A 14,632-nucleotide genomic window follows, 5' to 3' on the forward strand; every position below is an offset into this window, starting at 1 on the left:
CTCTCTGTTTTTCTCTCCTAGGATTAGTGTGTGACATCATCAGACTTGTTCTTTAAACCTGATTAACCGTTGTGTGAGGCTGCTGACTTGCACATACTTTACTAGACCTGTATTTCTCACCCAAGCAAACACCCTTCACCAAAACAGTAGACATACGTAAAACACTACGGTATTACACTTAGACATGTAGTCATACACTGACTGTGCTTAGTGCTGACATGGGTGCATTGCTTTAAAAAAAAACCTAACTTGTTTTCTTTACAATTCTCAGCATTGTATGATGAAAAAGTCCTTTCCTCTTGTGAGGTGCTAAAAATGCCACTGTTTCATCTACAGTAAGTGAGAGTGTAAAATCATTCATTGTGATGTTTGGTGTCCCAGTAAAAATGAAGATGAGCGTTAAAGTTCGGGCAAACTTGGTGAGAGTAGTCTCAAATGTGTGCAAAATCTTCAGGATCAATATCTTGGACACAACAGCACAATCCAATTACTTTAGGCTACTGTATGCGAAGAGTTGGTGTAAATATCTGCGAGTCTGACAGGCAAATATGTGTGCTCTGATTTGCGATTGGATTCTCAATGTGCCACTCAAGTCACTGTTACGTATTTGCATAAGGAGGAGACTATAAATGAGTAACGGTTTAGGACACGCCTTCCCAGGCGCCCTTCGCAGATGCTGATAGAAACAAGATATATTCCAGATCGGCGACAGTGCTCTAGTACTTAAATACACAAACAAGATGGCCTATAGATCAGGTCCACATTCCTCTTACCGAAAGATGTTCGGCGGGGAGAAAACCGCCGTAAGGTCCAGCTACTCGAGCCGCCAGTTTTCGATCCCGGTGCGCTCATCCCGGGTTTCCTTCGGGCTCTCCTCCACCCCGACCATATACGCGTCGAAGACCCAGAGGCTCCGGAGCAGTGCAGCCATGCCCCGGCTGGCATCCGAGAACTTGGACTTCTCCTTGTCTGACGCCATAAACACCGAATTCATCACGAACCGCACCAACGAGAAGGCGCAGATGCAGTCCCTCAATGACCGCTTCGCCAACTACATCGAGAAGGTTCGCTTCTTGGAGCAGCAAAATAAGATCTTGCTGGCGGAGCTGGAGCAGCTGCGGGGCAAAGGGATGTCCCGGGTCGGAGATCTTTACGAGGACGAGATGAGGGAGCTGAGACGCCAGGTGGACCAGCTCACCAACGAAAAGGCCCGCGTGGAAGTTCACCGGGATAACCTGGCGGACGACATCGACAGGCTGAGAGAGAAGTAGGAGGCGTGGCACTTTTCTGTCCTCAACTCCATGTATTGTTTCTTTTGTTGTCTAGAACTGTTATTCAGCTCTGGTACATTACATAAATCTTTATTAGTTAGAGCCTAAACAGACTATGTATAGAGTGAAAGTATGTAAACATAAATTCTTACCCTGCACTGCGCAAAAAGTTGTTTTTCGTGCTTAAAGGAGAAGTAAATGCCGCAAATGATTTTTAAGTGTATATTTACAGTGGCTGCTGAAATAAAGGTTCTGCTTTATGCCTTTCTTTGCAGGTTGCAGGATGAAATTTCCCAGCGGGAGGAGTCTGAGGCAAACATGCAGGGCTTTAGACAGGTACAGCTCTACACTGGTGACAGCAGCCAAAAACTGCAATAGATGGACATTTTGAGGGTGATAAAGAGAAGTGTCTTAGATCTCAATAGCAGACCTACAGTGCCTCATATTCTCAGCTGTTTTTGGTTAAATTAAGGTTTAAGCAACCAAACTGATGGAAAGTGATGTGAAAGTAATCGGATAAACCTTTATCCTTAATATGAAGATTAACTTTCTCATTTCTTTTCTGGGTGATCTCTCTCTAATTATTGCCCATGAGCTGTGGAGACAGGAATGCACTCTTCTGATGGCACAACAGCAGATTCTAGGCATGATCAAAATAGCTGTAGAGCAGTGACTGACCCTGGACTGGTACAAAAGGCTAAGTTGTGACTGTTGAGTTAAATCAGGCCTGCAGCGAGAGGAGATCTTTTTAAGTCTGACTGGTCACAATGAATGAGCCGGACACAAGGGCAACAACAGTGTGGCTCCAATGTGGTTATCAGAGCGAGAAGACAAGCCACCATGTGATCCGGCTGTCTCGTTCTGGGAGAGCATCAGCACAGAAAAATCTCACTTGTTATGGTCCTCTCAGAGATTGTTCCGTATCACTGGTTTTCACAGGGATGAGTCATGCAGACAGTTTCCAAAGGTTGTCATGGAATAAAAAGGTGAAAAAGAAAGTTGTCATCCCACCAATGTAGTTTAAATGTTAGACTCATGATGATTATATACCTTTTAGGACTTGCTTTAAGTGATACATACGTTACACAGTCATGGCATTGTCTGTGTGAATGGGAGGAAGGAAGTCCCCGTGGCTTGCCTGAGTGGCACACTGACAACAATGCAGAGCCCACAGCCAGCTCTTGCTCAGTCAGGCAGACAGTCACTCTCTCAGCCTTGGGCTTGTTTGGGAACCCCTGCTGAATAGCACACTTTGTTTGTGGCATTAGTGCAGAGGCAAAGCTGCTTCATTTGCTGATACCTCAGTTGCCAGCCTGCCAACGCCCCAACAAAGCCATGGTGCCACAGCCAGTCTGTATGTATGATTAAGTATGATAAAACAGAAGATGGCTTTATGAACTTTATTCAGTAATGTTATAAAATGATAACAAGCCAAATTAGTTACCAGTAGGAGATCTGGAATTCTACTGGAGAAAACTGCAAGGGATTGCAGGTTAGGTTATTAATAATCTCTTTAATAATTTGTTGTGGTTCTGGGTATTCTCCAGTACTAAAAATTTCACTCAATTCTGTCCAGCCTTTTCCCACACACAAAGATTGTCAGGCCAGCAGCTATAGAGGTTCATTGGTTTGTTTTATTGTATAAGTGAGAAAACTCATGCTCCATCTGAGCTCAGGAATCATAGAGCAAAAGATAAAATAACTGTGCCAAACAAATGTAGATGAGGAAAAAGTCACTTTTCTTCTTGAACTTGATTATAGTGCTTATGTGAAGTATTTGAGCAAATGTCTGCCTATAATGCAGCTGCTGAATTGTATAACGACACGAGAAAACACCTACTCATCTGTTAACAACGTCTGCAAGGACATGTCATGTGCCCACAGTTGATTTTCATTGGATGCATGTGTTTGTGACCTTAATCAACCATACAGTGGGTCATTTTGTGCACTGGATTGTGTGAGGGCTTTTTACAGCATGTGCACAACAGGGTTTTTTTTCTTTGTCAGCAAGCACATTATGCATAACTCATGTCACCTTCACAAGTCACCTTATTAAGAGTCAGTGTTATCGTACAGGATGTAGACAACGCTGCCCTCGCCAGACTGGACCTGGAGCGGAAAGTGGAGTCACTCCAAGAGGAAATCAACTTCCTCAAGAAGCTGCATGATGAGGTAAGCCTTCCTTTTTTGTTGCCTAAGCTAAATCGGTCTACTGCAGAATCACTGCACGTGTGCAGCCTGAGAGGAAAAAGGTACCTTTAGAAAAACTGGGCCAAATAGTTTGAAATATTTGTTAATCTGCTCAAGCGCCACATCAGCAGGGTTTAGTTTCCAAAGCTTTTGTAAGTCTTTAAGGCTAATTGCACAAAAGCATACAAAATAACTGTTAAAAAACGTTCTGTGCTAACTGTATAAACTGACTCTGCTGAATTTGCTACAGGAAATGTTGGAGCTGCAGAATCAGATCCAGCAGCAGCAGCATGTGCAGGTGGACATGGATATAGCTAAGCCTGACCTGACAGCGGCTCTGAGGGACGTCCGTCTGCAGTATGAGAACCTGGCCTCCAAAAACATCCAGGAATCAGAGGAATGGTACAAATCCAAGGTAAAGGCATTTTAGAGAAGCATATCTAACCAAGCACAGTAACGTGAACTACACCTTCAACTCGTGAATTTTTTATGTTTTTATATTCATAACATCACCATGTATCTAACCAAACAACAGAACAAGTAAATATTAGGCTCAAAATTTATCAGGAAGGCCATTAAAAGACTAACAAGTGTCACTAATGTTTCTTTGTATTTGTTTGACAGGTAAAAAAAATAAGTGTTTGCTAACAAATTCACCGTATAAATGCAACATCATTTGTCCAAATTATGTGATTAGTCTTTCTTATCTTAAAAACTGATTATACATTAGAATACTGAGAACTAGCAAGGTATAAGCAATCCTCCTTCCTGCCGTTTGAGCACTAGTGGAAAGTCAGTAACCTTAAAAGTGCCTCAGAGCACTGGTGCCACAGTGGTAATCCCTGCAAGGCTCTGTCGTGGCTACATCTTTCATAATTTACACACTTTATGAAAGCTGCCGTACTCCCATCTCCTTCAGCCTCTGACTCATCATTTATTGAAGAGTTGATTTCTCATTTTTTCCTTCTTTTCCTCTGTCTCTCCTCTCTGTTTGTCACTGTGATTGCCAGTTTGCTGACCTCACTGAAGCTGCAGCCAGGAATAATGAAGCTCTGAGAGTGGCCAAACAGGAGTCCAATGATTACAGACGCCAAGTTCAGGCACTTACTTGTGAAGTGGATGCCCTGAAAGGAACTGTGAGTTTCCAGTTTTTGGCTGCAATATAGACGATACAGAATATATATAAAAATATTCAACATTTGTAAAACTGGAAGCAAAGGGGGAAACTGAGCACAAGTTAAGGAAATAGAAAAGCAGAGAGGAAAATATTTCTTTTTTCTTAACTTTTACTGCAAAAGTGTATTTTGTTCTGTCTTGGCTGCCATCCCAGAATGAGTCCTTGGAGCGCCAGATGAGGGAGGTGGAGGAGAACTTCTCCTTGGAGACGAGCGGGTACCAGGACACCATCAGCCGTCTTGAGGAGGACATTCACAACATGAAGGATGAGATGGCTCGTCACCTCCGCGAGTACCAGGACTTGCTAAATGTCAAGATGGCTCTGGACATTGAGATTGCCACCTATAGAAAGCTGCTGGAAGGAGAGGAGAGCAGGTGATGGGAGAAGCATTTTCTGAAATGCATTAATCTGTAATACAGATATGAACACTCATTTGATTCAAGATTCAAGATGCTAATCTTAATTAGTGAGCTGTATTTTCTCCGTCTGCAGAATCTCCACCCCCTTGCCAAACTTCTCATCGCTTAACCTGAGAGGTAAGATTCCCCATGCTGATTTTTACAGTTGGAATTACAGTTTTTGCCAGTTTCTAACGATACTTCTCTGTCTTAGAAACAATGGTTGAATCCAAACCACTTATCGAAACCACAACAACCAAGAAAGTTCTCATCAAGACCATTGAGACCAGGGATGGTCAGGTAGAATACGCTTAAAGAGATCTTTCACTTCATACAGGCACATACAGATATATCCCTGCTCATCGCTTTTTCTCTCTTCATCTGCTCCCTTGTTCAGGTGATCAACGAGTCGACCCAGAACCACGATGACATGGACTAATAATGTCCTTGTCTTTACCAAACCACCAACAAAAAGCAATAAGAAGAAACACATTTCACTCGGGCTACAAGCAAGCAAACAAACCAGCAACACACAAAAAGCAAACAGCTTCGAGAAGTGCCTTTGTATGTGGTGATCCAGTAAGCCTGTTAGTTGACACAGACTGTATTTTGCTTCCTTGGCCGCAGCAAGTATTTTGTCACAGTTGTTTAGACACAATAATGAAGTCAGCACAACACAGCAGTTCTCACTGAGGCCTACAAAAATCTATCTTTGTAACCAAAGTAGTATTTTTGATCAATATAGCATGCACTTACCAGAAAAACTGTATGCTAAAGATGTCACAATTGCCTGTATGCAGCAATAAACCATGAAGACTGTTACTCGCTACTGTGCACAAGGTGTAATACTTGTAATACTGCAGTGCATTATTGTTATAAAGTATAAAAATACTTTATACCTAATGCTATACATATAAAGAATTGCATGAAAAACAATCTCTTTTATCTGATTTTAAGTAAATCAAACTGTCAAAGTGTCCTTGAGGCTAAGAAGCAAACTTGAATAGTAAGTTTGATTAAAAATATTTTTTGCAAAGTAAGTTACGGTAAGTTAAATTATGCTTCTGAAAATCAAAGTAAGACTCCAAACATAATAAACATACTTGCTAAATATTCATGCTAAATATGTGCGGGATAGGGACAAAATAAAAAAAAAATAACCCTAACTATTAGGTTGTTAGTTTAGTTAATTTATTCCGCATATGTTATGCACATTTGGATGCTTCCATGTCATCGCTTAAAGAAGAACCTTAATGAATTCATTCAGCTTGGCTTCAATAGAACACAATGAAACAACTCAATCATTGAGAGGAACATTTCCAGTATTTGTGCAATTTGTTGTGTTTAAACAAATTGCACAATTGTTTGTGCAGTTACGTATTGATGGACAGTTATCCCACACACTAACTCCTGTGATTGTAATGCTGTGATAATTTACTACTGCCTTACTGAACATAAGGTTTCCTCTCAGGTCGTGATGATTTGGTTATCAGACAAGCAGTATTGATGGAGACATTATATGCCTATAATGTTTATCAGTGACTATTTTACTAAGGAGCTTCATCCAGAGACAGTTCATATTCAGGGGCTTCAGTGAGGTCTTTGGATTCAGCTAATCACACCCTACCACCTTTGTTCTAAAAGTATTTACACATGGAAAAGGAATCAGTGTAATGGAGACAGCTCTCAGTATACTAGAAATACACAAAAGTTAATGATATGCAATAAAGCGAAGAAAGAAAACCCCAGTGACCTGAGCAAATAGCAGCATAACTAAGGGATGGTTTAGGTTCACCTGAACCAACCCAAACTATAAGCTTTGTGAAAAAATAAAGTTTTACTTTGAATTTTAAATGTATGAATGTAAGTCGGGTATTTGTCTTCCAAATCCAGATTGAGAGTTTGTGCCATAGGGGAGGGGCCTAAAAGCTGAAGGCTCAGCACGTAAGCCTGCAATCTGAGAGTGAAGTCCTCTTAGTTACTATACTATGGTAACTATAGTAACTATAGTATAGTGCTGTAGTGCCTGTAACACATAATAGAGATATTTTTAAGCATAACAATAGTTTTATTTTTACTTTTGATAATCAACTAACGGCATTTATTCCATCAGGTACCACACAGCCTATTGGCCTTTTAATATAGTAAAATCAAATTAGTTAACACAATGTGCCTTTGGAACACAGGAGTGACGGCTGCTGCAAATGTGCTTGTTAATCCCTGCATGTGAAAAAATCTAATTATTTCATTAGTCGATAAAATGTGCTTTTCTGTCAAAAACTGGACAATTTTAAGTGACCACAAACATTTGAGGGGATAGTTCATTCAAGTCGCTGTCACAGTTCCAGTGGAAAAATACATTACAAGTTTAATTAACACACACCTGGGCATATATCAGGAGTATTTTAGTTACTGTTGAAACGTTTTTCAAGTGATAAACAACACAGAATATGATAAACAGAGCTGATCTGAATAGATCGGAGACAGAAGAAGCTCCAGGCCACTATGACACAATTCAACTCAATTCAGTTCAATCCAGTAAATACAATAGCATCTGAGATTATTTTGTCAGCTGCTGTTTCCAAAATAAAGAAATAGTATTTGACTAAACTTGTAAGCTAAGGTGGACTTCTTTTTCTTCTTCTGCTTCTTCTTTTGTACTGTTTTAGGCTCTGAAAGAATAATTAAAAATCTAAAATTATGTGACAGTTACATGTCATCTGCTGATGAAAGTCATGTGATATGATCAAAAGCTCTGGACTGGTTGAGATAGGATCAACTATAACATATATGAAGTAAATATAACAAAACTACACACAGTTAATCTTAAAATTAGACCTTAACATTTAATGACACATTTTAATTTATGAAGTGTAACTTAAGGATCATCTACTTTAATGTTTGGGAAACTACACTTTTTTTCTTACAAGTGAAATATAATATTCTGTACCCCCAGGACATATCTGGCAGGTATAGTTACTTCAGACTGGGATTTCAGGTCACCTTATAACATGAAGCTGTTAACATCTCATTCAGCCACAGTGTTACATAATAGTTTTTCAACGGGGTCAATGTGGCGCAAGTATAATGAGGTCAACTGATTTCAGTGCATTAAGTACCCAGACTCCTGCAGCAGACTTTTTTTTCACTGTGACACTGATGCTTCCCTAACCATGTGTGTTGGTCTTCCATCACAAACATATAATATGTTTGAATAAGTGTTAATTTCATCTTAGAAACATAGTTGGTTACTATGTAGCTTATTTGCACTTAAATTAATTAGTAAAAGTTAAACTTAGTGTAACAATCATTGCCCCATGGTTCTAATTAAAAACTGATAGAAATGCTGCTGCAAATGTAATACACAAATAAATAAGTAAGTACATCGCCTACTTTTTTTAACTGCTGTTTGCCAGTGATTGAGACAACTGCACCCCTCTTCCCTCCGGTTAATAATTGAAGTAGCCAGGAACTACAATTTCATTTTCTTGACCACGCCCAAATCTCGCGATCACTTTTCGCAGATAGGACTAAAGTCGCCTGTGACGAAGGGAATCTACAGGTAATTTGTGATGATGCAATTAACATTTATGTCAGCGCAGCTGTTTTAACAGCTCGGGATACCTTGCTGGTTAATTGTTGCCGCTTGTTTTCGCCTCCCTGTCCCGGGAGATCCGCGCTTTTGTTGACAGAGGAGGAACTTTAGATGACGTGTCTTTCGGAGGAAACAGAAAACGAGGAAGATGCAGACACGGTCCGGTCAAAGTGCGGAGTTTTCTTTCTTTTGAATGTAACTTTACGATGAAGTCCCAAGCTTACAGCTGAAGTACATGTTTTTCACTGTTGGCCACTTTCAACAGGTTTTGGGTAAAATGAAATTCAGAGTAACCGTTTCCAACTGAGACGTTTAACTTTCAATTAGCGATGGGTTCGGTGACTTCTGCTCTAACTAGGACGAGGAACGCGTTGGTGAAAGTCGGCTCAGAGCCGGAGAACCATGACCCGGAGAGAAGCCAGTCCGCTCCGGAGTCAGACCGGGCCAATAGCAAAGACAGGAAAAGGGCAACACGGTTCAACGTTTCTAACCAGACCGCACGGCAGAGCTCCCGGCAGTCGCTGTCCGAGGTCCTGAGCAGACAGGACTCCGACAGAGCCAAACAGAGTTCAAAGAAAAAGGCTTTCGAGAGTCCACAAAGCGGTGAGTTACACAGCATGCGATTGCTTTACGACATAATAGCACATAACAAGGAGAAGTTGTGGAGAACAACACATACTAATGCCACTTTAAGAGTCACACATAGTACAGTTTACCCAGTTATATTTATGCAAGTACACTTTAACTTCTCCAAATTTCACACAGAATTATTTTGCTTTCCACTTATTTGACAACTACAAAACACACGGAGTTTATAAAAGATAGCGCTTAATTAAATATAATATATATAATTATATTATATAATATAAAGTTAGACAGCAGCTGGAGCCAATCTATATAGTGAGTTCTGGATCTGAATACTTCTTCTATCACTCTTTAAGACACAGAGAAGCACAGGTGGAAGTAGTGAAATTAATGATGGCTCAGTTCAATTAAGAGACCTAATGAGCCAGGTGTACAATAGCAGAACCATTTGGATGCTAATTTAAATTGCAGCTGCACTTATTAATGTCATTGATTACACCTGTGGTTTTCTTGCCAAAAGGTAATCTTTGAGAAGGGTCGAGTAACACGCAGCAGATGTGGAAGTTTTTTAAAACAAGCAGTGACACAAGATAAATACTCCACATAAAGGTCTGGCATTCAGGGTTTTGCAGCATGACTTTCTAATAGGACTACTGTGAAAGGCTTATGTCATTAAAATGGTTTTAATAATAGTTATTATACAATTTCCTCATGCTTCATACATTCACCATAGCACTGATAGTGGCCATTTTGCTTCTTCTTTGGAAGCGTTAGGTTCATCTTGTATTTAATAATAAGTATCTAGAGCTGTTCTTAGAAAACCACTGACATGCAGTAATCACTGAGGTTTGGTCATGAGTGCCATGTACTGCACACTCTGTTGAAAGGTGGGAATGATGTTTTGATGAATGCCAGTAAAAGTAAGTGACCGCTCCATAGATCAGGTTAGCTATTTCATTAATAGAATTTCTCAGGTTCATTTCATGTGAAAGCAACATCTCTCTGTGTGTGGTGTGGTGGGGTGGGGGGGGGGGGGGGGCATCCTGGCTTTTGTGTTACTTTATACTGCAGATGTCTGTGGTTCATTTCATGGATTTTTTTTAAAAATAGATGAGAGCAACTGGTCACTTCAGAGGATCGTGTGAATATCCTGCTGACAAAAGGTATTCACCGAATGAATGCTGAGCTCTTTGAAGACCAGGCTCAATGCAGCATATCTCCACTACCAAAGCATCTCTTTGATGTTTGAGATGCCCCCCCGACTGAAATAAACAAAACTAACAGTCCTATCATTTTATGTTAACCCTGCAGTTTGGCAGTTGTGTGTTTCAGCTGAGATATACAGCATGCACAAATGTACAAAGTCTTGCTGAAGCTGCTTGTGTTGTCTGGTTAATGCCTACTCAGCTCTGCAGACGAGTGTGAATCTGCATCTTCACCTTGCTCTACCGCTGCCATCTCCAGTTACAACTCCTCGCATATCTGTCCTCGAGGGAAATTCCTCTCCCTGGTTGGCTCCTTAAATATCACCTGTTTTGGGCAGTTTCCATGACCATATGACAGTGTAGACTCCCGCTGAGTTTCCTTCCTGATCCCCAGTGACGTTTATGTGTGCTGAAGAGTCTCCTGCCTGACTGTGCACTCAAGTGCTACCTCCTGAGGGGGAAAACAAAACAAAACGCACACGGCAAAAAAAATAAAAATAAAATAAGCACCAACCTTAGTATCATGCTTATCTGGTTGGATCCCTTCAGTATCAGAGTGCCTAGTTATAATGTTAAGGGACTGCAGAGGTTTTATATTGGGTCTTTAGAGCATGGCTAGATGAGACCACACACAGACAAACACACCCTATGATTAATATGGACACATCAGTACCAAAACAGCTTTTACCATTACTACGCAACATGTGTTCCAGGAATTATTTTACAGCCAGTCATACAGTCACGTGCATCTGATGTTGAAGAACTGCAATTACCCTTCGGATTTTATGACTAGCACAAAAAATAGGTCATAAGATTTCAAGTGGTGTTAAAGGTTATCTTATCTTATCTTAATTTCATTCCTAAATCCACATAATCGGACACTTTTCTGAGCAGCGTGAAAAAAGCTGATTTTCCTATAATGACATTCTAATTAAAGAAGAAATCACTCGCTTCCAAATGTAGAAGTCCATAAGTAATTACTGTGATATATTTTTTTTGTTTATGGACAAGAAATTCTTGGAAAATATAACGCTTTTATTTAAGTTGAATGTGGCCTTTAATTTAAATGTACACTCGCCTACCACTTCATTAGGTACACCTTGATTGTACTGAGTTTGACCCGCTCTTGCCTTCAGAACTATCTTAATTTTTCATGGCATAGATTCAAAAAAGGCCTTGAAACACTAATCAGATATTTCGGACATATTGACATGATGACTTCACACAGTTGGTGCAGGTATGATTATGAGTCTTCTGTTCTCCCACATCCTGCTCTGTTTTTCAAGAAAACCAGTTCGAGATGTTTTGAGCTCTGTGACATGGCGCGTTATACTGCTGCAGGAAGTCATCAGAAGATTTGTACACTATGCTCATAAAGGGATGGATGTGGTCAGCAACAATACCCAGTTGTGCTAAAAAATGACCTCCCACACCATTACACTCCCCACCACCAGTCTGAACTGTTGATACGAGGCAGGATGGATTCATACTCATATATTCTGACGCTGCCATCTGAATGTTGCAGCAGAAATTGAGACTTATCAGTCCACACAATGCTTTCCAGTCTTCTCTCGTCCACTTTTGGTTACAGCCTCAGTTTTCTGTTCTAGGCTTCTGTTCTGCTTTATGTCATGAACATGCTTTGTGTTCATCAAATGCTTGTCTGTATGGCTTGGTGGGATTGAGTGGTTGCTTGCATTATTGTTGCCTTACTATCACCTTGAAGCAGTCTAGCCAATCTTATCTGACCTTTGGCATCAAAAAGGCATTTTTACCCAGATAACTGCTGCTTACTAAAAATCTTCTCTTTTCTCTATAAACCCTAGAGATGGTTATTAAAGAAAATCCCGGTAGCGCAGCAGTTTTTGAAATACTCAAATCAGTTTCTCTTAAATCATCTTTCTTCCTTGTTTTGGTGGTCATTTCGACCTTCAGCTGGTCATCTTGACCATGTTTGCATCATAGTCGCCACTATGATATCAGCTGATTTGATATTTCCATTAATGGGCAGTTGAACAGATGCACCTAATAAAATGTCTGGGGAGTGTATGTTCTAATCTTTCATCCTCGCAGCTCTGTGTCACTGTTGAGTGCAAGGAAAAGATGAAGAGAGAAGGGATTAATTAGGAACCACAGACTACTTTACATGTAGCTGATGTTCAGTGGAAAAGTTAGCAACACTAAACTGTCATTGCTCCCCACTGTGCATCTAATGTGCATTTATCTGTATGCAAGTGTGTAAGTCAGGGAGGGGTATTCACATTAAAAATTGGTGTCTCAACTTCACACCATTTGTGGTTAAACTTTTAATAGTCAGTTATAATCTCTCCTTACTGTCTCAAAAGTATTAAATGGTTTAATCAAAGCTGTTTGCTGTTATTTAGTAGGAAAAGCAGTAGTTAAAAAGTATCAAAAAATTCTGTCTGTTTACTAACTCTAGTTTTAAAGTATTCAGTTTAGTATTTGATAACTATTAAGCAAATATTAATTTTTGTTTCTCCTGCCAACACTGAGGATTTTTCGGTCATGCAGTCCAAATTCTGCTTCCTTTGTGGCCACTGCTCCACAGCTTGCACAGTCTGCTCTGTCTCCAAATTGTGAAGAAACTGGACGTGACTTTTTCATAAAGTGCAGAACTGCTGTGGTTTTCACGCTGTGTCCATATAACGCAGATTAGTCGCTTTGGTCTGTCGGCGCAATGATGTCTAGGATGTGAAAGATGTCTGCCTCTAATCAAAAGGATTATATTTGTTCTCCTTGCTGACCTTACTCTCACCAAACTAGTTTTGCGTCTTTGATATGGAACCATGCTGGTGCAAAAATCATTAGCTAAAATGGTGGACTCTGTTTCTTAAGACTGCTTTTCCTTGTTCTCTTCAGGGTCTTGGTGCAGGAGAAATCAGATGACAGCTCATGGAGCTCTCTGTTTTGTCAGCTCATTTCCCTCAGCTTTGCAACACAGGCTAACATTACCCTTAAAGGTGCCTCTAATGAGTATTTAGCAGGGGAAAAGACAAGCTCCCTTGCACCCAGTGTGTCTTAATTACATGAGTGTGTCACTGTGGTGACAGCGGTGTTGGGACTGACAAAGTGTATGTCATTCCGCATCTCTAATGAGCTTGTTTTTCCATCTGATCGCACAGTTGTTGTCAAGAATTGTGATGTGCTGCTGGGACAGATTACGAAATCGAAAAGTTTCAAAACTGATCAAATAAAATGACGGTAAATTTGAAGCATCTAGAAAAAAATCTCATGCAATTATAATTCAGCAAGTAATTATATTGATTTTTTTTTTTTTTTTTTTAAATCATCATATATTTTAGTTATATACAACGAGACACACACAGAAACAAAAAGTGTTTCTTTTTGGGTGGTTTTGTTTAAACATCAATTTAGTACAACAGACTGCTTTTAAGCCCTTTAGTTTGTCCCCAGCTTCCCTTTATCTTCACCACTAATTAAAGTCTTTGAGTGATGGCCTGTCCTGTTGTTTGATGGCCTGATCAAAGGTTGAGCAATAGTTCATGATTAATGGACATCAGCAAAGCAAGCAGGTGTGTTTCTGTTGTCAACAATCCACTGTACTACAGGTCTGCTAAAAAGAAGAAAAAAAGTTTATTTTCACATAATCGATTGTAACAAACCACGGCAGACCTGATGACATGTTCATGCTTTTCAGCATACTTGATTATTTCACCACGGTTGCTGTACACACTCGGCTGCAGCTCTCCCGCTGCCAGCTGGACACATCACCCACAATAACAACAACACTCAGGACCCAGTACTACTTATGCAGAGCGGCGTGATGAGCCGATGAAGGTCCGGTGCGTCAGCTTCTCCATGCATACGTATCCAAAAAATCATATCAAAGCTGAATTAGTAAAGTAGAACAAGCACTGTTGTGTGTGTGTCTTGCACAGTACTTGCATACAACCAGGACATCTTTGGTCAATTCAAATCTCATTCCATACTATGTGTAATAAAAGAAACATATTTTTGGAGTATTTGTTTTGCATTTTCTTTTTTTGTACTTGGACTATTGGAACAATATCTGGTTTTGTTTGTTGGAGCTTTGTAATGTTGTCTTTTTGCATATGTGTATTTGGCTGAGATGACAATAAAATTAGCTTTGAATTAGCTGTCCATTAAAGGCAAAAATGTCCCAAATAAATAATCTTTAAGAAAACAGAGCTAGCAATATTAACCTTTTG

At 40.0% G+C, this 14,632-nt stretch overlaps 2 protein-coding genes across 6 annotated transcripts in view; both read left to right on the top strand.

Annotated features, from left to right (window-relative positions):
* The first annotated feature begins 645 nt into the window (after window positions 1–645).
* Window positions 646–5,863, top strand: viml (vimentin like). The gene is made up of 9 exons (XM_086272334.1): window positions 646–1,267; window positions 1,547–1,607; window positions 3,348–3,443; window positions 3,712–3,876; window positions 4,472–4,597; window positions 4,792–5,012; window positions 5,131–5,174; window positions 5,251–5,336; window positions 5,434–5,863. The coding sequence occupies exons 1-9, from the start codon at window positions 741–743 to the stop codon at window positions 5,473–5,475; spliced, it is 1,368 nt and encodes a 455-aa protein (XP_086128460.1). The 5' UTR covers window positions 646–740; the 3' UTR covers window positions 5,476–5,863.
* A 2,702-nt stretch (window positions 5,864–8,565) lies between these two features.
* Window positions 8,566–14,632, top strand: part of pde1cb (phosphodiesterase 1C, calmodulin-dependent b) — a 120,009-nt gene continuing 113,942 nt past the window's right edge. For 3 of the 5 annotated variants that reach the window (XM_086270604.1, XM_086270607.1, XM_086270605.1), the window contains exons 1-2: window positions 8,566–8,801; window positions 8,990–9,234. In XM_086270604.1, coding sequence (XP_086126730.1) covers window positions 8,743–8,801; window positions 8,990–9,234 — 304 coding nt within the window. In that variant the 5' untranslated portion in view covers window positions 8,566–8,742. Of the gene's footprint in view, window positions 9,235–14,632 lie in introns of all 5 variants that reach the window. The other 2 variants (XM_086270615.1, XM_086270606.1) reach the window with 2 other exon arrangements.

The sequence above is a fragment of the Aulonocara sp. 'chitande type north' Nkhata Bay genome, linkage group LG18, assembly GCF_057382095.1.
Source record: "Aulonocara sp. 'chitande type north' Nkhata Bay isolate Kocher_YH1m ecotype deep benthic linkage group LG18, A_spYH_male_GT1.1, whole genome shotgun sequence".
In the NCBI taxonomy this organism is placed as follows: domain Eukaryota; kingdom Metazoa; phylum Chordata; class Actinopteri; order Cichliformes; family Cichlidae; genus Aulonocara; species Aulonocara sp. 'chitande type north' Nkhata Bay.

Bases quoted from the DNA above. Each gene is read 5' to 3' on its own strand.
- viml (XM_086272334.1), top strand. From the start codon at position 741: ATGGCCTATAGATCAGGTCCACATTCCTCTTACCGAAAGATGTTCGGC. The intron at 3,877-4,471 runs GTAAAGGCATTT...TGTGATTGCCAG, and splicing joins AGGAATGGTACAAATCCAAG to TTTGCTGACCTCACTGAAGC. The intron at 4,598-4,791 runs GTGAGTTTCCAG...CTGCCATCCCAG, and splicing joins TGGATGCCCTGAAAGGAACT to AATGAGTCCTTGGAGCGCCA.